Here is a 26,075-nt window from a genome sequence, read left to right as displayed (position 1 = left end):
ACCAGTTAAACAAAAGTGAAAAGTACACTGAGTAAAGGAAGTTTTGCACATGCTTCACAGAAGCATCCCAAAAGACTTGGACAACAGGTCGCACATACGTACCCAAGCTGCAGGCTCCTCTCTGATCGGCGACTGTCTGCCTCCAGCTACTGAGGAAGCAGGGCAGGAGGTGACCAGGCTTCATTTTCAGAGGGCACTGACTCAATTTCTGCACAGTCTTGGCGATGAGACTTTCCCCATCCCTGATGAGGTTCAAAAAGCATCTCAAAGACACTCACTGTCAACACTGCATTGGCACTCAGTGGTCTTGGTGTTCAAATAAAGGGTAAGTCTCTGCACACACAACAGAGCCTGTGTGCAGAGATGTGAGATGGGATCTGTCCCTGGAAGAGCCTCACTGAATGAGGCCCGCATCAAACCACCACTTCTGAAGGCAGTCAGACACAGGGATTCCCTATTTCACAGCCAATTTCTGCATTGTGGAATTTATTCTGCTCAGATCTTCCGTTTGTGTACTAGTGCTTAAGATACTGAGTAAAAATCTGAAGTTATTTCACTGACAAAAGCACCAGTGAGAAAACTGTGTGATGAGGGAGGCAGCAGGGACCGTGTCCCACCCGCAGCCTGCCCTGACAGCAGCAGAAATACCGAGCGTGGCAGCCAGACAGCAGGTCTGGGCATCTTCCAAGGGCACAGGGCAGACTCTGCTGTTGAATTTGCCACACTTATTGCCTCTCGCTCTAAGAAAGCTGCTAGAGTTAAACGTCTCACCCAAGGGCTGGGAGATAATCCCACTGACATTCAAAGGAACTGATCCGGACACTCACAAGAGAAGGAAGAACTGGCAATTACTCTCTTTAATCATAATGTCAAGGAAGTGCTGTCCTGCATCACCCTGTTTTGTGCACAGGCAGAACACAGCAGCAGATCAGTCCTTTGATTTCCTATTCCACGATCAATGTTTCTTCCCCCAACCTCACTTTCCGTTAAGAGGAGGCAGGTGACGAATCGACCCACATCACAGCTCCCAAACTGAGCCCTCAGCAGAAATCCTAGAGTCCATGTGAGCGTGCCAGCAGCTGCCCCTCTGCCATCTTCCAGTGGCTACCTGGGACCCCCAGGCCAGGTGTGCCACCCCCCTGACACACAAGTCCAGCTGGTGAAGCCACGCTTGTAATGCACTTTACACTGGAGGTGTGTGAGCTGCGCCCTCTTTTCCCGTCTCACATAATAAATACCTGAGCTACAAGAGGTGATTTTCTACCTGCTATTGCATTTTATTTACTCATTTGTTGCTCGTCTGTCCACCCCTACTCGTGACCTCTGTTCCGGCACTCTGCCCGCTCCCTCACAGCCGGTTACAGCCTCTCTCCTCCACACCATCAGATGAACCCAACAGAGATGCGGTTGTGCGCTCTTTAGTGGCACCAGCTGACGCAATGAACAAACACCAGAAACAGTAATGTTTCCCCTGCAAAGCTGTGGATATGTAAATATTATCACTGGCAGCAAACTCCATCCCTGCAACCAGCCTCCAGAACCTGCCTGATGATGCCCACACCTCCTGAGCCCACACCAGCAGAGAGTCATATGCAAAGTCCTGATTGTACTTGGTTCGGTAAAGTGCAAGACACTGCAGCAACAGAAGGCTTATTGGTGCATCCTGTGCAAGAGATGTATGTTAGCTAAGACCAACACGCCTTAAAGCACCTCTAAGACCTTCTCAGGGATGCTTTGAGGCCACCAGAGGACGACAGCAGATGGGAACTAGACCTGTGACATCTCACTCTCCAATACCCACCTCTGTCCATCACTGGAAACACTGGGAAACACACAGGACCCAAACCAGCCTCCTTCAGCCACAATTAAAAAAGGAGCCAACAGCAGCTGCTAGTGTCTCAGACCATTCACGTTGAACTCTACCGTACATCCTTACAGTGCGATACTACACAGCAAAGCGTAAGGCAGGTATGTCAGACTCGTCCAGTTCGTTACAGGGATTGGTATAACGAGGGCACACCGAATAGCCTGTTCTTCTGAAAAGGAACCAACCCAGCCTCTTCCCCCACAGTCCCTCATACAGCAGACTGGTGCCAGTTCAGAGCCGGCGTGGCTTCAAGAGAGGTACAGGAAGCCCTTGGATGCAATTCTTCTCAGAGAACCTGCTCAGTGCTCGATGAGGAAATGTCCAATAACCTCCACGCAGCGTAGGGGTTGAGCTCATCCTGGTCTCTGCAGAGTGCCCACACGTACAGCATCCGCAGAACCTTGTCCTGGAAGGAAAATCCTGCCGTTAGAACGTGCGTGGTGGTCACAGACCTCCTGGCTCAGAGCTGACGGGGACATGCTCCTCACTTCCTCCAGAGATTGTTCTTGTGGTTTTGCTCTCTGGTTCTAAGCCCGAAGGTCCCGAATAAGGACAGCTCCAGCAACATCTACTAGATTGTGGTTAGACTCTTATCACAGTCAGGAACAGATAAACTTGATTTCCAAAAACAGAATTAGGGTTTCCAAATATCTCTGGCTGACATACATTAACTGGCACCAGTGCCAAGATTGATATCTGACCTTATTTTTAAATATAAATTTCTGGTTTCAAATTGGTTTGGCCGCCAGGCTGTACTGCTCTCTGTAACCTCCAATCAAGTTTAGGCTCTTTCCTGCAGCTATAACTCTGCTTCTCCCACATCAGCCCATGAGCTGCATCCCCTCCCCACAGCTCCCGCACTAGCTCTCACACTTCCATTTGAGCAGCTCAAATTACCCAAAAATTATCATCACCAGGTCTGAGGAGAGACAGAGAGTTAAAACAACAACATTTATCCATGACAATCAGATCATACCAAGTCCAGCCATAGCGTCAGCCACAGAGACACACTAATTCTGCAATCAAATCTTTGCTGTGCAGACAGTGCTTTCACCATCTGGGGTTACGGACTGAAACAGAACTATCAGCTTTTCCATCCCTGATGCACGTAATGAGAATGCCAGCAGTTTTGTTCAGAGTAAGTGAATAAGGATGAAAGCTGTATCTCAGCACATCCTGAGGCCATCGCTCATGGTCTTATGAAAACAACTCCCTGAAGAGTCACTGCAGCTACCAGTGACAAAGTCGCTGCCTCTCCCAGCAGAGAGGTGACACCGCCCATCAGAGACTGGGCTGCCAGGAGCCCAAATCTGGCAGTGTCACAGATCCACTCTGCAAATCAAAGGCTATTTTGATTTTATCATTTAACCATTAACCATGGAGAGTATTTCCCTCAGATAAGAAGTATCACTGAGGGATCAGACTGTGCATTGGCTCAGCTCCCAGATCTGTACTTAACTACTACATTTTTGATCGAATGCATGAATCTTTATAGGTTATAATTTAGGTACACAAATGTGAGAGGGGAGACTTTCTGTACCAGACCAGTCATTAGAAAACTAATGCTTTAGAAACATCACATATCATAAAGCCATTTTTTTCTTGCTCAGTGTTTCAGAACATTAACTTGCTTCAGCTCTGCTCAAAAGCGTTGGAAGTGATTGAAAACTTGAGTCATACAGATGTTTGGGATATGTCAGAAGAGCAGAAGGGACAAGAGAAGAAAAACAACAAAATTTCTGCCTGCTTGAGACAGGCTGTACGTTGATGTACAGTCACAGCAAGGCTAACAGATCTTTCCTGAGTATAAACCACTAAGTATAAGCTCAAAATGAAGTGGGTAACATAACTGATTTAACATTGCCAGTGGAACTTTAATTTGCATGAATTTTGTGATTTTCAAAGTCCATCTCGTAAGATTGTGATGAATGGCAATTTAATCACACACTTCAGCATCAAAGCTCTGCTACATCTGGAAAAGTTTATGTTCTTGAACGTGGGATTTCTGAAGGGATGAACAGCAGATAAACTTAGCGTTACTGGTAATCTTGCAGCATGCAGTACTGAACAAGCAGCACAGCTTTCTTCCTGGAAATGAGACGTGATGAAACATAAAAATTACGTGTTCAGAGTGAAGAGATCTCTGTTTTTCTGACCTGGTGCTTTTATTAATAGCGTACATCTTAATCCTCAATGTACAGTGCATGCTGCTGCATATATTCACAGAAAGTGGGACAGCAAACGCGTGGCCCCCCAAAGGCAGATTTCTATCATGGCCATGCATGTGAGGCAAAAATTTGTCCTTTAATCCCCCAGTCTGCTAGGACAAACAGCATCCTGTCTCACAGTCCTTCAGGGGCTAATTTTAAAAAGACCCCCTTGACCTGGCAGCACTGCTCGCTGGGTTGACTAAGGCCTCATTGTCCCAGATTTGATTTTGTGGTGCTCCGTGGGGACCCCCCTGCGTTAACTACCACAACACCGGGTGCCACCCCGTCCCAGGCTGCCTGGTCTCCCCACACCTCACTGGGGGTGAGCCTGCAGCACAGCAGTGGGAACCTGAACAACTGCAACTAGGTGAAATACCGCAGCAATTACAAGCATATGATTTCTATTTAGAGAGTTTACAATTTGAGGCTCCTTTTCCCTTGAACGTCATTTGTTCAGTACTCCGCAGGAGCAGCTCAGCAGTTAACACCAAATCATAGTTACCAGCCAGCCCGCATCTGACATTTGATTAAAGCTGAAGTTTTGTTTCCAATGGAGAATTTTAATGCATCTCCTTGATTCATTGCCGCTCCAGAGAAATCAGACAGCAAACAGACTTAGATATCCTGTTCAATAATTATCACATCAATATCTATCTTCTAGGAATGCAGTAATTTAATGCAAGAAATCACTCTATCAGCTGTTCCACCCCTGCAGTTGATGTGACAGGCTGTAAATCAGTCCAGATGGGCCCCATCATTAAAATTAGTCCCTTTTTTTTGAAAACTTATAGCTTGGACTGAAGAGAATGGTTGCAAAAAGCCAATATTTATTAAATGCATGTATTAATTTTAATGGAAGTCTGATAGAAACTGCCAGCTCCAGGCCTCTCACAATGTCCCCCATTATATATCATTAAGCTACTTAAACATTCACAGACACAGTGCAAGCCAGAGCTGTCGGGATAGCGAGCCACTCGAGAACAAACGTATTCCAGAAAATGCACAGGGCTCCTTGAGCCTGCTGTGTCATTAACTCTGGGAACAAGCATATTCTGTGGTTATGTCTGACAGGCTCAGTTTAGCATCCCTCACAACAGATTATGCAGGCTGGACTCGCAGGTTAAAAGCTAAACCACAACGAAGTACAATCCAGGGATTTGCTGCACAAATCACCCTGTGTCAGAGGTTCCCACCAGAAGCCTGTACCATGTACAGCATTTAACACAACTGGATACGGGAGAGTTTCAGTAAGTAAAGGCTTGTGGTGCTGTAGATATTTTGTACTAGTGCAGGGAGGCAGCAGCCAAAAACATGAACTTGTACTTTCAGTTGTTTACAGTGATTTTCCCCACCTCCTGCAAATGACTTAAATAACTCCAGCTCCCACCCTGTTTACCAAACATCTTTGTGCTCTGTTCTTACAGCGCCCTTTATGAAAGGAAAAGGGAGAAAAAAAGAACAGGATCAGGAGGGAGCTGTGTGATGGAGCTTTAACTAGCAGCAGGACAGTTCAATTCTGTCCCAGAGGGTGCCAGAGGGGCAGAACTCAGGTGGTAACTGCAGGCAGGGAGGGTGCTAGCCAGGCTCAGCAGCAACTGGAAGGGAAAGCACTGCCAGTGGTCATAGCTCCAGCTCCTCTCCCAACTGGGATTTTAAAATCACAGAATCATCTCGACTGGAAAAGACCCTGAAGAACATCCAGTCCAACCATTAACCTCACACTGACCGTTCTCAACTCCTCCAGATCCCTCAGCGCTGGGTCAATTGAGATAACAATTCTCAATTAATAAGTCGTAACACCTCAGGAGTCTGACAGGAACAAATAGCCCACACCGAGCTGAACCAAGGCCTGACCCACAAGGGCACTACACACACGAGTGAATGAGGACATGCAGACACTTGCTGCTCCACGCACACCCAGGACCCCCTAAGAACGGAGACAGCCAGCAGAGCACCCGGGGAAACTGTGTGAAGCTGAGGAGCATCACTTACCGGGTCACCTTCCACCACCTCCCCTTTCTGGTTCTTAATTACCATCACGACCTGAGCCTGAAAAGTGATGATTAACACTGGTCCCTGCTCCATCATCTTCCCCATAGCCAGCTGCAATGAAAGAAAATTCCATTAGAAAACAAACAATTTCTGTAGATTAATGTAAAAACGTCGGCTATTTAACCCAACTCCTATGGCTTGACACAGGTAACAATCCCATCTTCTCCCAGAGCTGAATCTAGTTATTTTAATCAGGTTATACCTGCTCTGTTAATACAGATGCTGTAGACGCTATTGCAAAGCATTTTACTGAAAACCTTCCCTGTATTTAAAAGCTTTCCCAAAATTGTTCTGAAATTTTTCGTAATTTTTCCAAGTCTAAATATCCGGGAAACATGAACAAGCTCTGTTCCATTATTTCCAAATTAAAAACCAAAAATAAAGGAAACCCTGCTTTTGAAAAAAATTACATTTTCTGAAGAAAGTACACCAACTGAAGTTTCTTCTCTTGCTTTTCAATGAATCTGACATGAAATTGTACTGAACTAGATAAACAGAAGTAAGTAACAGAAAGACTTCAAGGCGAGACCTTTTGTTTGACAGGATTTTTTTCTCTATTCTAAGGTCACTCCATTAAATATTTAAAGAATTTATTAAGTGAAATGCAAAGAGGAATGGAGAATTTTTTCTCCCAAAGCTGTGCTCTTCAAAAATACAACCCTCTTTCTGTCTCTTTTGTGGGAATGCAGTATGCTACAGAATATCTTGCTATTCAGTAACTCTGGAGTTACTGGCTGTGTTACCCAAAAAGGTACTCTACCACCTCAAACTTAAGGTAGCATGATTGTATTCTTTTGTCTATGAGAGATACTGTTTCAAAAACATTGCATTTTCTCATATAATAAAGAATGTAACACAAGAGACAGTTACAAGACTGTGCCATAATTCACCAAAAAAATATAAATATGTGTATTTATATTTTACTCTCCCCTGAGGAAAACAGCACTGCTGCAATGCTCCTTTGCTTAATCTGAGGGAATCTGTTCCCTAGCTCTGCAGTAACTCACGCCATCCCAGTCCACACTGCATTTCTGGAACTGGCCTGACTCATTCAGCAATGATAACGCCTTCCACCCAACTATCAAAAACCAGATCCCACAGCTCTTCGTCAGACCAGTTTCCATGACAGATATTTTATATGACGCCACTTGGCATTGATAATTCGACAACATAAATTTGCATGTGGGTTTCAAGGAGGAGGAGGACTGTTCACTGAATAGGCTGTATCCCTTAAGGGCACCAAGGCTTCCATACTGGTATTGATTTATTTTTTAGTATTACGATCCCAAAAAAGCTCTATAATCAAGACATTATTTATATCACTCCTCCCACACTAAGTTCAGAAACCCCGTTTCACAAGTCACATACTTAAAACTGCATTTAGGCAGCCAAATAAATAGTCCTAATAAATATCAAGGATCCAAAATTCCATTAAATTTAAAGGCAGTAGTTGTCTAGTGAAGTCAAAAGTGCTTAAGCAAGTACCTGGAACATGAGTTCAGATGCTTATGTTTGAAAGACTTGATCTTAATTTTAATGCTGCCAATTTTGCAGCATGTGAATTCCCTTAAATCTTCTACATGGGTTTTTTTTTTTTCCAGGCTCACTGAACTGTTTTTCTGGATGAGATCACTCAACATACTCCCATAAATCTCCTCTAGAGAAACACATTTAAAAATTTAAACACACAACACCCTTTACCCCCCTTCTCGCACTACAGAGAGCGTAAGAACTGCACTCATTTATGTTCCATATCAATCATTTTCCAGCTAAGATGTAATTTTCTTGAGAAATTTCATGCAAAAATATAGGCATCTAAAACAAGTTAATAACGAAATGTCTTTCCAGTCACCACTCAGAATCTGTGCACAACTCTATGCTAATTAGTATCTACAGAGGAAAAAAGTTATTTAGCATACAATGAAATCAAGTCTCCTAGACACTAACAGTACAGGAAAAACCTTTGATTTAAATAAGATGCTTAAAAAAAGCAATCATGAGTATTACTTCCATAGCTTTAATTTTGTTAGACCACATTATTTATTGCTGAAGATAATCAAGAGAATTGCAGATGCCGCAGAAATTTTCCTGCTCATTTGGCATGTGCTTGCAGTTAATATTCAGTTACCGAAGAGGCAGGAATGGCTTCCTCTGAACCCAGATGGATGAGAGAAAATGAGAAGCCTATCAAGACCAAAAGGCAAAACAGTCCTAGGAAGGGGACCAGACATTAGCCTTTTGTGTTAGGAGATGCCCTGTAGATGATCTTCTCGCTCGCTGTGACGATACGTGGTCATTAATCAAGTCAGTTCCCGCTGTTCTTTTGTAGGGCTACACAGGTCAAATTAAGTCTCTCACTGTAGGGCATTTTCTCACAGGTTTCTGGAGCTCTCCTGCACCCACTGCAGTTTTTTAATGATGTGCACACAAAAAGAGAGACTCTGCACAGGGCTGCACAGAGAGAAGAATCACCATCAGTAGTCCTCCTTTCAGGAAACCACCAACAGCATCTGATTTTGTTCCCTCGGTTTTCCATGACAGTTGCTGAATTCTTCCTGCCTTGCAGGGGTGTGACCACAAGTAAGAAACATCTGGCCAGCCAATACATCCAACAACATCTGGAACAGCTCTCCCTTTCTGAACAGCAGCCTTTTACCGCCAGGCTCCGTTTCCATCTCCACCTGAGAGCTTCCAACCCTCCGCTTCCTCACCTCGGTCCAGATCACCACTGGGTTTAAACCCCTATTAAATAGCTCTAACCGTGTCCTCTGTTCCTACAGGAATGCCCCTGCAGTTGGCTTTAAGTTAATTGTCTGAAGGGGTTCAGCTTATCATTTTATTGAGTATAATACTGCCCAGCTGCACAATATTGGACAAGTACACCACAATACTTGGCTCCAACAGAAGCAGGTACTGAATGTTGCTGCCTTTGAGTTAGCACCTTTGATGACAAAGGCAAACAGCCGCTCTGACTTCAGACTATTTCCACCCGTGTTTTAAAGCACCAGTGTAGAGCTGCCCTGTTCCCCTCCTCCCCTTGCACATTTCCTTTGAGGCAGAGCTAGTTATGGGATATGAAAGGCCTGACTAAAGGTGGTAATTTCTTTGAGATACCTTTGCCATTGCAAGAAAGATCTGAAGAAAACTTAAGAGGCCAGTGACAGATGACACTAAAGACTTAAATGAAAGTACTGCTGTAGACTTACTGCTAAGTAGAACAATAACACCTCTGGCTCCTCAATAAAGGGGAACGCAGAGAGGATTACAACTGTGCAGACATCTGGCCAGAGTCCCCAACTACCAGCACTGCTCCTAAGGAGGCAACGGCTCCGCTCACAGCCGTTACCTCCCCGCTCATCAAGAGCCATCCAGAACAGCAGTTAAATCTCTCAAACAGCCACTCCTGCACTGCGCAACCTTGAGCCACAGACGTACTGCACGTCATCTTCCAGAGTAAGCACCAACAAAGCCCTTTGTGAAAGCACTGGGTCAGTGCTATTTGCCTTTATTATTAGCCTTTCTCAGTCTATATGCTGGTGATTGAGACCAAGCTGCCCTGGCAGAGAGGAGACAAACCACAGCTCCGTAACCGAGGCTTGATCACACAGTGGCAAACGTCCCAGGAGCTCTCCCTTCCAGCAGCGGTGACCTGTTCCTCTGTTAGCAGAAAGGGCAAACACCAGAGTGGTGTGAGGCAAAAAACCAGCAGTCAGAGCGGAGAAGAAAACCCCTTCTCAGGCCCTGAGTTTCTAATTCATCCCCCAAGGTGAAATACAGAAAAGGACACTCACATCAATGTTGTCAATGTCAAGAATCCTGGAGTGGAACTGGAGACCCATGGCTTTGGCTTGCTGGATTGGATGAGCAAGCTGACTGTAAGTCTAAATGAAGCAACAAACTTGTGTTACACGTTTGAATTTGTTCTGTCACAAAGAAAAAAGGATTTTCTGCTTAAAGAGTACCACCAAAAAAGAGAAGAATAAAAGTCATTTTTTTGCAAATACGCTGAACACGTCTGTCTTGCAAGGTATCAAACAGCTACATCAAATGCTCTGGGCTCCACATAAGCAAATTCTCACTAAAAATCCCACCTCCCCTGGCCAGAGCAGGAGATCCATCAGTCACTACAGAGTATGTACATCGAGTGCACCTGATAGCTGAGGCACTCGCGATTCTGATTCGACAGCAGACGAGGAGAAACAGTCTGGGAACCGAGCTATTTTCCCAATACCCAGCCAGACCCTGGAGGCAGACCAGCATTTCCTGGCTCCTTTTAGGCACATGCACATATGCTTCATTATTTATGCATCGTGAGCTGTTGTTTGGGACAGTGAATTTCTACTTGCTTCCAGCATTATCACCATATTCTTGGCAGGTATCGAACAAACAGGAGGCAGTCCCTACCTGCCTCCCCACCATGGATCTTCTAACCTTCATCACAAGCATTTAAAAGCAAATATCCTACAGAAGTTGCTGGCAAAGTCACTAGAATGAAGTTGGAGTTACAGATCAGGGATTTTAAGGACAGTAGGCAGGGCAGCTCCATGAACCACGAACTATACCTAAGCCAGTGGGCTGACAGCAACCTGCAGCTCGGTTGGTAAACCTACCACTTAAAGAAGTTTTTGCTTTACTGGTCTGTATTCCAACACTTTAGTGAGCAATATCACACACTTCATGCTTGTGGTATGATCTGTTCAAGAGCCTTATCTCCTGGATTCACAGTAATAGGATTCTCATTTCCTCCTTTGGCTTATTTTATGGATGATTCTTGACTTATGAGCTTAATTTATAACTACAACTAGCTTAGAAGGGTTTGCTTTTTGTCTTATAAACTGCAATGAATCTGCTACTTCCCTCTAGAGATTTGAGAGGAATTCTACGGTGTCATTTCAAAGGCTGCTTGAACCAGTAAAGAACTTTGTTTACTTTACTGCTTTGAATATCTGATTCTTACATACCGCAATACTGTTATGAAGATGTTAATCACAACTAACAACAACAAAATTAAATACAAAAAACTGCCTCTTCCAGTGTGTGCATTTCCAGCCCTCTGCTGGTGGTGATCAGTAAGAAGAACATTCACTTTAAGCAATTAAATTCTTTATTTAATGGCTCTGCGTTGCCTACAACACAATTATTTTGGAGCAGCGTGAAGACCAGAACAAGTGTCCATCTACGTTGTCAGGAAAGGATCTGCTTTCATGAAGTTAAGTGGACAATCACTGAATTGCAAGCAATTCATACTCACTATTTCAAGAAGTGGATCCAATACTGAAAATCTATCCCAACACAAAATCAGTTTTTGTACAACAAAAGAAAGATCTGTCTTCTGCAGTGAGATTATCCAGGCTGCAGACCATCTCTGATGCAATTTCAGAAAAAACTTCAGCCTGCCAGGATTATTTGCTGGGATACTGCAGTGGAGCTGTGTTTGTGTAACAGCTCCAGGGACAACTTGACTCTGTAAGCAGAAAAGCATCGCCTTTTTGGGTCAGCTCAAATGTCTCTGCACCTTCTCATCACGTATCTGGGATACAGGCTCTGCTAAAGCCCATCCAAATCAAGAAGAGCAGTGCAGAACTGGAGCTAGTGACTAGTCTGAGCTTAGCTCTTGATTCGCTGTCTGTCTCTAAAGCTCTTCTCTCACATCCAGACTATTTCAGAAGTCCAGCGTGTACACTTGATTGCATTTGTCTTTTATAGTATGAACACGTTACATGGGGAAGCAGCTGAGCAAAGCAGGTAAGCAACATCATAGATACAACAGCTGGACAGCTTGCAAGCAAAGATAGTCCAATACACCTACTTAAAAGAGAGAATCATAACCTTTTCAGACATTTTTAGGAGCTCCACTTACCGCTTCATAGCACCAATCTTTAAGGATATCAAGCTCTCCAGACATCATAGCCTAAGAGAGGAAAATCAAATAAAATATGAACATTTTAAAACACCTCCTATATCAGAGTTGAAATTATTGGTGGCAAGGTACTTCAAATCCTACATCTTGTGAAACCCTGAATAAAGACAGGAGCTTCAAAGGGGAGCAGCACTAAGAACTTCTATAAACATGCACGTACTGAGTCAGATGTACATAAACCTTTCAATAATTAAGATAAAAGCTATCTTAAACTTTCCTGTCCAAAAAGTCAGAACACCCACTACCCAGAAACCCTGGGAGGTGGGATTAACAGAGGCAGGAGTACAAACCAGAAGTAGATCTACAGTTCTCAAGACTGTGAAAAATTCAGGGCACCAAATGAACAGAAGAATCTGCAATTCATGGAAAGCTTTATCTTTAAATAACGGTGTAATAAACACCTGGGATTCATGAGACAGAAGCTGGGAATTCAGCAGATTTCAAAATAAAGTTAGTTACATGTGGCAGGGTGTTTTTCCAATCTAATGCCTATAAATCTTCATACTTGATGGCATCTGTAAGCTGGCTGCCTACAGTTTGAAAAAACCTCTCCTGTGAAAATTCATTCTCTAAGAGTCAAGAGCCCATTTTTTGCAGCTCGCTTTAGTGACATGGCACCGTTAGGAAAAGCAGATTCACCATGACAGGTCTGTCTTACTTCACTGTCGACTTTACACTTCCAGTCCCAGATCTGATGCACAAGTCAGTCACTACAAAGACAGCAGTGACAAAACCTAACTATGCATCAGTTTGAATGTTTGTATCTGTAAGCATCAAATTATTTTTATTCACCCTATAATGCTAGCTCATGACTAGCAGTATCATAAATATTTCTACACGTGTATTAGCATGTATCAATTTGAGATATGATCACTCACTGCACTGCAGGATGAGAAAATAACACTTTGCTCTATCTTAGTGTTTGTTTATCTCTTCCAAACCTCAGTATTTCCAGTCTCACACAAATCTCTCAAAACAATTTCTGCTGTACTTTCTCAAATCCCCTACTTTCACTCTGTCTTTTCTGACATACTGTTACGGTGAGAGGAACTATATCCATTTATACTTGAAGCCACATCCTTCACCAGTGCTATCCTCTGTGTGTTTTTATGCTTTAGTCTTTAAAAACATTAAGTTCCACATATTTTCTTGACTAGTGCCAGAAATACTTTCACTAAACCATTTGTCATGAGCTGGTCTTCTTCCCAAGCAGTCACAGATCATTTAGAATCCAGTAGTACATACGCACCAAATCCTTTATCAATATTTGATATCACCATTTTCCCAGTACTGTTCATTCACCTACTTCAGTTTGATCCCTCTGATGCCCATATCATTTCTCATGGAAGATAATTAGTTGTTCTTGAGGCCAGAAAAAAAATTTACCAGTCTACTAAACTATGAAGTATAGTTTTAAACTAAATTGTTACGTGGGATTCAACTTCCTTTTCCCAAGGTTATCTCATGTTCTGTGCAAAGCTGGATGCTTGAGAAGCAAATGCTGTCCCAGCTTTTAATTTTAGCATCAGAAAACTAAAAGAAAAACCTTCCATGTTATAGTGAAAGAAAAAAATAAAACAAATGCATCATACTCTACCCCCACCTTACCTCCAAGACATTGGGGATTATATCATACTCGCATTGCTTTAAAAACCGATCTTTGTCAAAGGATGGATCCACTTTGAGTATCTCTGTCAAAACTTCAGACATTTCTGTCTTCGAGAACAATCCTCCTAATAAAACAATTCAGTGAGACTGGTGGCACAATAACTGTCGCCAGAAAACAAGAGAAAAACCCTTGGTTATACACCAGAGGGAAGGAACCTGGGAACGACTGCAGACTTTAGGTTAGGCTTGAGATTTATCCCCTACAAGGGCTTGTCATCGTACAGCACTTCTGATCCCGTAGCAGGTTGCTGCGCTGCATGATACTGGATAATGATCCATGCAAAGTATTATAAAGCTCCAGAATCTGCCCCAAAGGTTAGTAACACATGGAGGACAACAGCACGAACAGTCACTAGGAACAGAACTAACACTTTCACAGCAACGATGAAACATTACCTATTAAGTCAGTGACTTTGTCTGTGACAGCTCTGGAAGCTCGAATGAATGCATTATCACTTTCATCATACTTCATTTTCATTTCAAAGAACCCTGAAAGGAGAGGAGACATGAGCAGCAGCGTCCTTCCACTACATTCCCGAATCAGGAAACAACATGCAATGGGTTGTAGATCAAACCTGCTAGTTCGCTTCTAAATCTCTTTGTTGATTAACAAGTATCTATTTCAAAAGTTACTGTTCTCATCTTCCTGCAATGTTCTTAACTATTAGTAACTGTCATTAAGAGAATGATGGTGTTTCTCTGACGTCAGCTGCCAGTAACTCTGGACCTTCTATGCAGATTTTCAGAGAGAAAATACAGTAGACTTGCTCACACCAGTAACAGTCTGCTTACACCTCTTGATTCAGTCTGCTACAAGGGGTAGCAGGATGTGAAACCAATACCAGAAAGTTTAACTGGGAGACAAGTCAAGAATAGACCTTAAATCTTGCAAATTTGTAATAAAATAGCAAGAGATCAGTAAGGATGCAGTTTTTAAGCAGCTCTATGTAGTTCTCAGCCTTGATAAGAAAGCAAGCCAAGCATGTCAGAAAACTACAGAAGTCATTTGATGGGGAAAGAGAACTCCTGCAAAGCAAAATCTCCAAGGCAGAAAAAAAGGCAGGAGGTGAAGTGGAAAAAAAAAAAAAAAAAAAGCCATTTAAGTAAGCAGGCACTGTTGCAACAAACTAAGGTCTGAACCAACCCATTATCTGTCTCTGGACAACATCAGATGGAGCAGAACTGCAGAAGGTAGTTGCAGGATAATGGGCCCTGCAGGGAAGCTTCTTCCCACCACATCAATTAACAGCTGGAAGCCTGCCCTGAAGCTTATGCTCCTTCCAAAAAACACACAGCGTCCTCGGTACAGGTGGTACATAAAGGGAGAGCACACGCTGTAAAGCCTGGAGCAGCCACATCTGCAATGTCGCCTGAATTACAAAACCACAGTCTTGGAAAGATGCATAAATCCTCGAGAATGCACAGAGCTCGTGCAGATGGCACAGGAGTGGAGGATGCAACATGTGAGGAGTTTTAGGAGCTATGAACATCTCTCCTTGGAAAGGCTAACAATGGGATGTAAAAACCCATTCCTGGGTACCTCCCAAGGAGCCCCGCTTTAAAAGAAGTTGGGAAGAAGCACAATCCAAAGTTAATTGTATGTTGCACTTTTACAGTTTTTTTTCCCTTAACAAGTCGTTTACCCTGCAGTACACTGGCAGCAATTATTTTGATTTGTTAAAGGATTCTGGTCTCAGGTTTCTTTATACCCTTCAGAAACATTAAGTGTCTAGATAACTATCAAAAGCCATTGCCCACTGCAGTACAGATATTCAGTATTTTTAGGTTTTGCAATAAAAACAGAAAGGAGGCAAAGTCCCACACATTCCAGAGTTCTAAGCAGATGACAACAGAAACCAGTTCACTGAAGACAAGATTTTTGCTCGTTATAAGCTCATGGAGAAGAGATCTGCCTGCCCTCTCCCTGGTGACACACACGCCTGCATGCCCCAGCCTCTTCCCAGAGCCAGAGTGGATCTGACTAAAAAAAAAATTGAAAAAAGAACAGAGTTTGCTTCTCTTTAAGAAATGGCAAAAGCAGGTTTTGGTACCTACAGGGAGCAAGGACTGATCAAAAACAATGCCTGACTGGGGGAGGGGGTCCAAACACAGATGGAGCAGCTTGGAAAAGCTGCAATGTTGTCAACTACGCCTACATCCCATTCACACCACCTCACAGCAACAGCTACAACAAAAAAAATGGCTATGATTTGCATTATGTTGAGACTAGTTGCACAGATGGCATTAGATCCAACACAGCAAGAATCAGAACAGGGAAAATAATGTGCTACTCCTTTGTCTTTGGAACACTTACTATTGAAGACCACATTGTTGTCCTTGAAATCTTTCCACTGCTGATACCATTTTGAGTCTTTATGCAGCACCACACCCATGGCCTCCCTAGAAAGTGCAGAAAACATGGGTTCTTGGGAACAAGTAACTTACAACCGAGAGAATAAAAAGGAGAACATCCTGATGAGTATCACTGCAGCATGCAGCATCACTGAGGCTACTACACCACATAAATGATACACGGCTTAGTGGAGCAAGGCAGCAGAGAAAGCAAAGGAGCTCAGACTTAGCGCTGCCAAACATAATTCAAATAGCAAGATGTTAGAACTGAGAGAAAACATAACACATGCACAAGTCCAAATTTCATGTCAGAACACTATGTACCCACTTTATAATTTTAAGTGCCCTGTTTTACTATCAGAACATTCCGTATCATCAACTTATGCTGGAAATTTACTCTCAGACCTACTTGCTCTGCTAGGTCACACCTCACCCCACAGCCTCACTTCAGCACTTGGATTTTAACCATCCCTGACCTGTAGTTAAATTTTAAAGTTTTTATCAAATTATACACAGAAATATTCACCCTAAATTAAATCCAATACGTACTCATTAGCTTCAAATATTCGCTCCTCTTTAATCCTCTCGCCTGAGAATTCTGTTCTTTTTCGTAGTCGCTCCGGACGTTTGTAAGGACCAGTCTGCCCTAAAACACTTTCATCTATTTCCTTCTTAACGGTTTCTACACCCTGAAAGGAAAACATCCCTATTAGGTTGATTTACTGCTCCCCCCGGCCCTTTCCCAGAAACTGAAAATCACTTCTGCTGAAGGAAAAAAAATAAAACAGAAAGAGACCACAGGTTATTCACCCCTCCCTTACCCAGCAAATGCTCCTTTGCTGATGTCTATTGACAAACACACCAATAGCAAGGCCTTCTGCTTAAGAAGTTAACAGCCTAGAACAGCAAATGGATGGTTGTATTGAATCAGCCTGAAGAAAAACACCAATACAGTAGAAACTACAGACACAGTCAAACCTTACAGCTGATAAAGGGTAACCTCTACAGAGTTTAAATTGGAATAAATCAAGTCAGAAGAAGGCAAGCATATCAGCCCCCAACAGCCAGCAGCTGCTGATAGAATGACAAGCCCCAGGTAAAAGGGAGAATGATTCCTAGTATTCAAAAGTAGGGGAAGGACTTCAGGACACCAACAACTAACTGCAAAGCCACTGTAAAATCCAGGTTCTAGGCCCAAGCTTAAACCAACAGAAGCATTGCTTTCCCCAAAACAAAAAGGAGCCTTTTTACAGAATTCTACACACCACCTAGCTGAGAAAATAGCTTCGAAGCAAACTGGTTTTTGCCAGAGAGAGATGTGAAAAAAATCACAGTAGTGCCCTTATACTAAAGGAGAAATAGGAGATATTCTCCCTCTTGGGTGAAGCTACATCAAGAAAAAGGACCTGATAAATCTGGACTGGTAGACAGTGAACAGCTACATCCTTAGTCCAGATACTGCCAAGAGGAAGCTCCATCCTACCACAACCATCGTTGGGAATTTTTGTCATACAGTTCAATAGGAACTCAGACTAAAAGGCATTTTTAGTGTTTCTCCTTCATCTTGGCTGCTCTACTTCTATTACTGAACTTTTGAGCAGTACTTTCTCTAATGGCTGTACCTACAAAAGATCCATTGCACAGTAAGCACACTTTCCTATTACAACCAGACACAGGCAGGCAGAAAGGGATTTTGTTATACACACTCTATACAGCTTTTCCCAACTTGCATCTTTATTTAGAACATGCAAGTCATGCAGCCCAAAGCATCATGTGGCTTTATGGGGGCTGCTATTTTTCAGCTTTATTTTATGCAGGAGTTTTCTGGAGGACACACCAAGTGTCCAACACAGCTCTGCCAGCGTAAACCGTCCTCCCCTACTGAAAGCCAGCGTGACTTCTTCCTGAAGAAAGTTACCACAGCGCTCAGGGCCTAGACAGAAGAGATGCCTGAGATCGGATATGAAGCAGAAACTGGAATTTAAGTGACTTTAAACATCAAGGATAAGCAAATAAAAAGCTCCAAAGCTCAGTCTGTTCCTACTGACTATAAAAGACCATCTGAGGGAACCTGGCAGAGAACAGAACGAGACACAAGCCCCCGTGGATATCATCTAGCTCCAGATCGTGCAAATAAAATATCTCCTAAATACCAAAGTCATGGGGAGCTTAAAATGAGACCACTACTACAATTTCTAAGACAACTGTATTTGGTTTTCTGAAGCAGTTGACTGAATATTCCAAATTCTACATACATCCTAGAAAGTATAGCAAAGCTGCAAAAATGTTCACAGCCTATAAAAGGTCTGTGAATCAGTTACATCTGACAATGAATCAAAAGTTTTTATCTGTTTACAGGGAAAACAAATCGTTAAGCCTCAAAAAATGTACTTTAAGGTCCTATAAAATCATTGCCTGCTTATAAAGTCTGGCCTAGCAGTCTGCTTCATAGAAGGATCAAACAGTTCTTAGGCTAGGAGACTGGTGGAGTAAGATAACAGGTTTCATGACAGAAAAAGAAAAAAAATGGTGGATAACGTGATCTGCAGCTACAGCTAGAAGTGACCTTTAGCAGATGATGTCTTATTAGGAACACAGAAAGAGGGGAACTGACACGACTGATGAGACTGAGACTCCTCCTTTTACAAGGGCTAAAGCCGAGGCATGAGGAACCAGTCGAGGGGAACACTTCTTGTCAGGCTGACTGCCAGTTGATTGGTGACATCAAAACAGATGAGTGCTTACATATTTTGAAGAAAAGGAGAGCTTTAAACAAGCCAGTTTGTTCCCAAGAGTACCACTAGTACCTGTCCACAGAAGACATTTGCTATCCTACTCCACAAGCACAGCAACCAGTCTTCCCAGTAACACATTTTAGCAGAAGCTCAGGTACTCCCAACTTACACTTTTCTAGGGCTGTTGAGCAAATCCTAGACCTGCAAAATACATCTCTGGAACTTATCAGCTTATTCCAATGGCTCACAAGATCTGGCTCTAAGAGTTTTGCATTTAATTTTATACTCAGCACAAACTCGCTCATAACTTCCACGTTAACGAGCTGCGTCCACAGCGCTGGGTCCTGCAGAGGCGTGGGACTTACATACCTGAGAAATAGCTTTGAAGGCAGCTGTCTTGCCTAATTTCTCTCCTCCTTTTGTCACTGACTCTGCAGACTGCTTTGCTGTTTTTGCTGCTTCTTCCACACCTTCCTTTATCTTTCGGCCAATATCACTCTTACTTACTTCATCCAAACTCTGCAACAAAACAAAACAGGAGAGAAAAGGTCATTTCAAGTGAAACAGGGGAAAACTTATTTTGAGTAACTCCTCTTTGCGAATGCTGAAGACCACCTAACGCACACACGACGAGACTAATCAACCCTAAGGTGAACACACGTGTCACAGGGGAGGCTTACAGGGACACCGTGGCTTGGCACTGCAGCGTTATCCAACACCTCTGTGCAGAACAACAAATTTGGCTGTTCACGGGACCATATGCATTTGTAATAGCTGCTACCCACAGATTTAAAAAAATACGTATTTTTCTTTACATCAAAGAGAAGGACCAATGATGCCGGAGTTAAAATACCCTAGCCCTTTCTTTTGAAACAATCAGGGACTTCTTGCTTCTTAAAAGAAGGTATAGAAGAGGCTGAGACAGCTCCCTGCTATGCAACTCTTCCTGCAAAATTAGGAAATGCTATTCTCGACCCAACATCTCCACGTACATCACTTTGGCTGTTTACAGAGCCAGCATCTCATATGCAAGAGGTTAAAAGGACTCTGCCAGCAGCTGGTCACCCTTTCCTTCTGCACCGGCACACATCAGATCCTCAAGGATCTCGGCAATCTCACTGGCAGCAGGCCGCCAACCCTGATGGGCCACCAGCCACAACCTCAGAGGAAGAGAAATGACAGGATAACACTCCCAACTGCTTTTCCCTGTTTTTCAGTGAGATTTGGCTAATAAAGACGCTTACAGCGCCCTCAACAGTACTGAAAAGATAATGGTAACGTCCACATCAGCAAAGAGCATTACGTCCAGCTCCTACGTACACACAGTTCAGCTACACCAAAGCACACTTAGAATGAGAGCGAAGGAGTGCAGCAGAGAGCAGGCACCGGGCCCACACAGACTTCAGACTGCACAGAGTTTAAGTCCAGTGTCTGGCTGGCTGCTTCTCAGCGGGGATCCTGACTGCAAGTGTTGGGAACAATCACACGGGCTTTGATCTCAAACCACGGCTGAAAACAGCTCGGCTCACTCTGCTCTGAAGCAGCCTTGCTACAAGCAGGAAGTCTGTGTGCTTCAACTGACGGGTAAGGAACAGCCTCCTGAAGCACCTCTCAGTTCTAACTTACTGCAGAAAATCTTGTACTCCCTTTAAGAGAAAGAGCAGTAAGTTTTCAATCATTGCTGATTTAATTAATCAGTAAGAGGGAAAAACAAGACTCGGGAGTAACCGTCAGGGTGGCAGCCACTGCAGCAACAGCCCTTCTCCAACTCTTCTAGCTCAGTGCCACCTCCTGGGTACTGACAGATCTACAGCAGAAGGAAGGGTAACGACAAACCCCGCAGCAGGACTGGGAGCCAGCGGACTAGCAGGCACTTTCGCCACAAAGGAGTGAGTAGGACTGGATCTGCTCTCTCCTCCTCCTCCTCCTCGCAGCAGCCCTGGAGACTGAGGGCAGCTGGTGCAGTCTGAGCACGCAGGAATCAGCAGGTTGATTCCAGCAGGCCCTGTCCTGCGAGTCATTCCCTGTCTCCTCTGGAAGCAGCAGGGAGATGCTGAATGGATGAAGGGGGCAGAAAAGAGGGAATAAGGAATAAAAGGGTTTGCACCCCGCTGAGGACTGCCCAAATAGCCCGGTTTTGTACCAGCTGAATTCACAGATACCGTAACGCTGCAGATCAGCTTCTGCAGGTGCCACATGCACCTGATTTATTCCATATTAAAAATACTATCAGGAAGACTCCTCATAAATTTCCTCTAGGATAAAAGTCAAAGCATACTAAACACACAAATACATCTGCTCTCTGGATGAACTCGGACAAGATATGAAGTAAATGAGCACAAGCTGCAGTGCTTAGTCCCAGCCTAAAAAATAACTTGAATTCAATTGCTTAAAAGCAGATCTATACAGACACAGTGATCTTTAAAGTCTGAGCCTCAAATGGAAGACAGTCATACCTGCTGGGTATGAACGGTGCCTGCTCCTCCAGGCATTTGGTTATTCCCAAGACACACAGAGCCACGGGATCACTTGCAGCATGCTAACTTAGAGGAGAGCACTTCAACTATAGCTCCAGCACTTCTGCTTACAAATGCCTGGAGCCTCTGATGTTACAAATCGTTTTCAACACGCAGTAAGAAGCCAGAAGCCCTAGCACCTTAGTAGCAAGAAGTGTCAGTGTGAAGAGCATCACATCTAAACAACTTTCCAGGGTGATTTTCCAGCACTGCTCTAACTGCCCTCCAGTGGAAGAACCACCTTGAGGCTTTTTTTACTGCTATACAACACAGAACTGTAAGGACCATCTCCAGTCTCCAAATCTGAGAGGAATCGCCGGACAGTGCCTCTCCTCTGACCACACACTGACTGAATAAGAAATCTATCATATGCCATCGCTGCAATTTTGTTAATGATTCTGGCCTTAAAGATTAAGAATAGTCACCACCTTTGGAATAGCAACCACCTTTCACCAAGAAAAAAGAAAGGGTGATAATTCAAATGTGCACAAAACACAAAACCTTAGAGCAGAACTGCCTTAGGGAAGGGTTCTTCCATAGCTGCGTTTTACCTCTTTAACTGTACCAGTTATTTCTTCAAGTTTCTTTTTAATCACTTCTGAGGTCTTCACTGTTTCAGATTCAATGGTTTTCTGTGGAAAAAAAAAATGCTGCATGTAACTACGAGGAGGGAAAATACTCAAAAATAGTTCAGCACCTAGCACACCCCATTAACACTGTAATTGAGGACAAAAAGAGCTACATCCTAGGGAGCAAACTGAGTAACCAGCTTCAGCATTTCATTTTTGCAAGTAATGTTGTTTATAGTTCTTCAAAGAATGCAAAAGAAGTATTTAACTACTGCCAACATTAAATTTAATGTGTCATTATTTTATCTGCTCATTAGTTGGGAAATCCAGTGAAGAGTCTGTTGGAAAGATTTTCCACTAAAAAAAAACAAAACACCTCTCTAAGGCATCCATCTACCAGCCAGTATTTCCAACCAAGCAGAACTTCTCATAAAAACAGGCATGCTGAACTAAACAGCTCATCTGCAGAAAGATTCAAATTTACATTCAGAACAGTAACAGCTCAGTGGCTGGGCAATGAAAACATCACAGGAATACATGAGGAAGACTTACATATTTCCTCCTTGCTTCTCGAAGCGCATCAGATTCTTCTAGCTTTTTGGCTTCATCTCGGAATTTTTTAATACTTTCTTTCATCTCCTTGTTTTTTGCTAATTCCTGTTTGATGTTCTCCACAAAACCTGATATAAAACCCTTTCTTCCTCCAGAAGAGTAGCATCTAGACTAAAGAAAATCATTACGTGTTGTAGAATCTAAAAAGACGTTAAATTAAACAAGTATCAAAGCCAGCAGGTAGATTTACTTAAGCCAAGCACTGGGTCACTTCTAACGTTTTAAATGTTGTGGAAAACATACAGCTACCTTGAAAAAGAAGCAACTTACCCTCAAAACAGGCAGATGTCCAACACACTTCTAACACCCTGTGAAGTACATCTATACACCCATTAAAAAAGATGCTTCTCCAGAGGAAGTTTAACTCCAGAGGTTAGCTGAGGCTTAAAGAGTTTGGTAGATGAAGTTACCAGAGCACCACTCCTGAACTCTGTCACTTGGACTCAGCTACTACAAAATTCCTTGAATTCATCAGATATATCTTAAAAAGTGGAAACTGTCAACCTAGAACTGGTGCTTCTCAGGAACATATCCACATCTAGTCCCCAGATTAGTACCCTAATGGGAAACCACTTTCAGCCTGAAGTAAAAAAAAATAAATCAGCGGTTAACCAACCTGACGGATCTCTAAAACAGGCCTGCTCATTCTATACACTGTACCCCTGTGGACTGCAGGAACTGGGTATCTTCTGGATATAAGCCATATGCCACTGATGAGACATTTCTGCAATGAAAACATAAGATCAGGTTAGTGCACAATACAAGGTGACTGCAGCCTTAAAGAGCCAAGAAAGAAAGGAAAGAACACCACAAAACGGATAATATTCACTGCTCTTCTGGGAACACCTCCTAAGTGCTGCCAGGAAACACTGCAGGCTGGTTTGATAAGTCATCCATAAAAGCTCTGGTTTGAGCAGCACTACATCCACTTACAAGTTCATTGTGATAAAACCAAAGCTGCAGTCCAAAACGGGGCAATACGCTTTTCACAATTACTTGAGAAAATGTATGTGCTTCACAGAACCCTGATTTTATGAAAACGGTGATGCACAAGTAAATCCATCCTCGAGTCAAAACATGTTAGTGATGAGAAGCATATTGTTTTTTCTAGGAAAACTGGCTCCAAACATAATTTCTCCCAACTGTGGAGGAAACCCAGGACCCCTCTGTATGTACTTGTGCTGCCTGAAGTCAGAGACAAACACCTTTTGCCTCAAGTCACAGAACAGATACACTGGATCACAGAATGACCAGCGAGAAATTCTGCTGCACCTTGCTGAGACCACAAGCTGCAAATTCTTGTATGACGTGGCTAATCCATCAGTCCACCACCCCACACTGAAAGCAGACTATGCAGAGCTTGTAGATTCTTGTCTTTACTCCCTTAATATGATCCTTTAGCACTGACCTAGCTCCTCTTTCCCACATTCTGGGAAAATCTATTCGGTCCATCCTTGGCCTTCAGTCAGGCAAAAGCTGCACCTTTTACCTCAAACTAACCTCCTGTTCTTGGTGGACCTGCATTACCAAATCGTGCAACCCAAGCTCCTTCTCTACCAGACCATGTCTCAAACTGCTCATCCTAAAAAATAAAAAACCCACAAAACAAAACATGGACAAATCAAACAGGCTTTGCCATTAAAAGACTTTGGAAAACGATCTGCAAGCGGAGAATATTTAATTCTGTATCCAAGCCAACAATAACACATCCACCCCTTTATCAGGCTCCTAGATGTTGAAAAGGTTTTGTAACAAGCTGCACTGTCTGATCCTGTGGCTTCAGTGACGGCACCACCAAACACCACAAGCTATATCCAGACTTTACATCTGAGAAGTAACGGTGTAATATCCCCACATTTCCTGCTGGCCCAAAGACGTGCGTTACATTAACTCACTGGTTTCTATACTTTTATTAATTCAGCTCCCTCTGATTTATTGCCTCTGTAGTTACACCCAAGTTGGATTGCTGAGCTTTAAAGTGTCAATTTTATATCAGGGAAGGAAATGCTCTCCGTGGCCTATCTTTGAACCTTGCTGCCCAAGTCATCACTGAGGCCAGGCTTTGTAGCAAGCAAGAATAAGCTAGATCTGATATGCACACCTTAAAAATCTGTATTAACTGTAAGAATTACATTAAACCTTGGGCAGACTGCCTGCTGGATTTAACTGATTGCAATTCTTGACCGAAAGGCACATTTCTTCCATGTTACTGAGCAAAGATGTTTAATCCCATGTTTAACTTTGGGCACAAAAGATCAACCACCTTCCAAGCACGTGACGCTACAAAGCAGCTTTTAAAGCCAGAATCTCCACATTCAGTTCACACCCCCATTCACCTGCTGAACACAGGGGAAAAACCCATATTTATATTTAAACCCTGCAAGAGGCCATCGCTGAAGCAGCTCAGCACCACAGACCCGTCTGTGAAGACTCTTTGGAAGCTCCAAGACCATTCTGGGCTAAACTGGCCTGGGCTGTCCCTTGCTGAGCTTGACGGCAGCGCAAGCAGCGGCCCTGAGGCGGGGAGAGGAGCCTGTGCCTGGTTCCACCCGTCCCCGGGCGCCCTCACTACGGGCCTGGCAGCCCTCAGGGCCGTGCCCCCGCCACAGCAGCGCCGCTACCTCAGCAGCGCCGGTACCTCAGCAGCGCCGCTGCGGCCAGGCAGGGGAGAGGAGGCTCCCGCCACCCCGGCCCCGAGCACCGGGCGCTTTCCGTGCCGGCCCGGCACCACCAAGGCGCTCAGCGCCGGCGCTCTCCCCTCACGGCATCCCCAGCTCCGGACCGGCCGGGCCGCGCCTCCGGGGGCGGCGGGCGCGACCCGCCCTTGTCTCCCGCCGCCCCACCGCAGTCCCACGGCGCCTCGCGGCCCAGCAGAACCGGCCCGGCCCTCGGCGAAGGCAGCGGCTCCCCCGCGGCCGCCGCCCCGCGCTCACCCGGCACCCGCCGGCCCCCGCCGCCGCCGCCATCTTCCGAGCTCAGCGCGTGACCTTCGCGCGGCGCCGCGCGGTGACGTCACTCCCGCGCGCCGCCCGGGGTTACGTGGCCGGGGATGGCGGGAGAGGCCGCGGCGGGCCCGGCCGCGGGGCGGGGGGTTCACCCCGGCGAGCGGGGCTCGGCCCGGCCCCGCCGTGCCTGCTCCGGCGGCCCGGGAGGCGGCGGCAAGGCCCCAGCGCCGCCGGCAAGGCCCCGTCGCTCCAAGGAAACTCCCACAACGTTGTAACTAAGGTTTTTATTGTGAAGCAAAATGCAGCAGGGTTGGGGTTTGGTTTTTTTTTTTTTTTTTTTAATTCCAAAGTACAAAATACCAAGTGAAGTATCTGCTCCTCCCGTTCCTCCAGCACCGCAGCATCCCCCATCTCTCCCGCAGCAAGCGCCGCTCCTGCTCAGCAGCCAACAACGTGCCCCCCCAAAGCTCATCGCTACATTTTCTGCAATAGCAAGGCTGGTTCGAGGTTGCTACACTTGCCTGCTTCAATTTACCTTTCAGGAAATTCCCTCAATGAACTGTAATACCAAAAAACCAAGCCTCCACCCGAGGTTAGTTCAGCTGTTTTATCACACAAGCGCTTCCCTC

The 26,075-nt window shown here is 44.3% G+C and overlaps 1 protein-coding gene across 3 annotated transcripts; it reads right to left on the bottom strand.

Moving 5' to 3' along the window:
* Window positions 1–1,891: 1,891 nt before the first annotated feature.
* TIMM44 (translocase of inner mitochondrial membrane 44) lies at window positions 1,892–25,495 on the bottom strand. Of its 3 annotated transcripts, XM_074808411.1 has the most exons (13): window positions 25,435–25,495; window positions 23,118–23,225; window positions 22,442–22,612; window positions 21,872–21,952; window positions 19,174–19,323; window positions 16,619–16,758; window positions 16,032–16,117; window positions 14,114–14,206; window positions 13,658–13,782; window positions 11,990–12,040; window positions 9,921–10,010; window positions 6,070–6,180; window positions 1,892–2,273 (listed from the first exon to the last, which is right to left on the bottom strand). In XM_074808411.1, the coding sequence occupies exons 1-13, from the start codon at window positions 25,465–25,467 to the stop codon at window positions 2,154–2,156; spliced, it is 1,359 nt and encodes a 452-aa protein (XP_074664512.1). In that variant the 5' UTR covers window positions 25,468–25,495; the 3' UTR covers window positions 1,892–2,153. The 3 variants fall into 3 exon arrangements, with proteins under 3 accessions (XP_074664512.1, XP_074664514.1, XP_074664515.1); XM_074808413.1 differs by lacking the exon at window positions 9,921–10,010; XM_074808414.1 differs by lacking the exon at window positions 25,435–25,495 and having other exon boundaries at window positions 22,442–22,607.
* Between the last annotated feature and the right edge of the window lie 580 nt (window positions 25,496–26,075).

Source organism: Strix aluco, chromosome 29 (assembly GCF_031877795.1).
Source record: "Strix aluco isolate bStrAlu1 chromosome 29, bStrAlu1.hap1, whole genome shotgun sequence".
NCBI lineage: Eukaryota > Metazoa > Chordata > Aves > Strigiformes > Strigidae > Strix > Strix aluco.
The sequence above is the reverse complement of the archived record's forward strand: the minus strand, read 5'-3'. Positions and strand labels throughout refer to the sequence as shown.

Coding starts and splice junctions, on each gene's coding strand:
- TIMM44 (XM_074808411.1), bottom strand. CDS start 25,467: ATGGCGGCGGCGGCGGGGGCCGGCGGGTGCCGG. Junction 22,613..23,117: donor CTGTTTTAGAGATCCGTCAG/GTTGGTTAACCG, acceptor GATTTTCTTTAG/TCTAGATGCTACTCTTCTGG. Junction 10,011..11,989: donor AAGATTGGTGCTATGAAGCG/GTAAGTGGAGCT, acceptor TGCTTCATTTAG/ACTTACAGTCAGCTTGCTCA.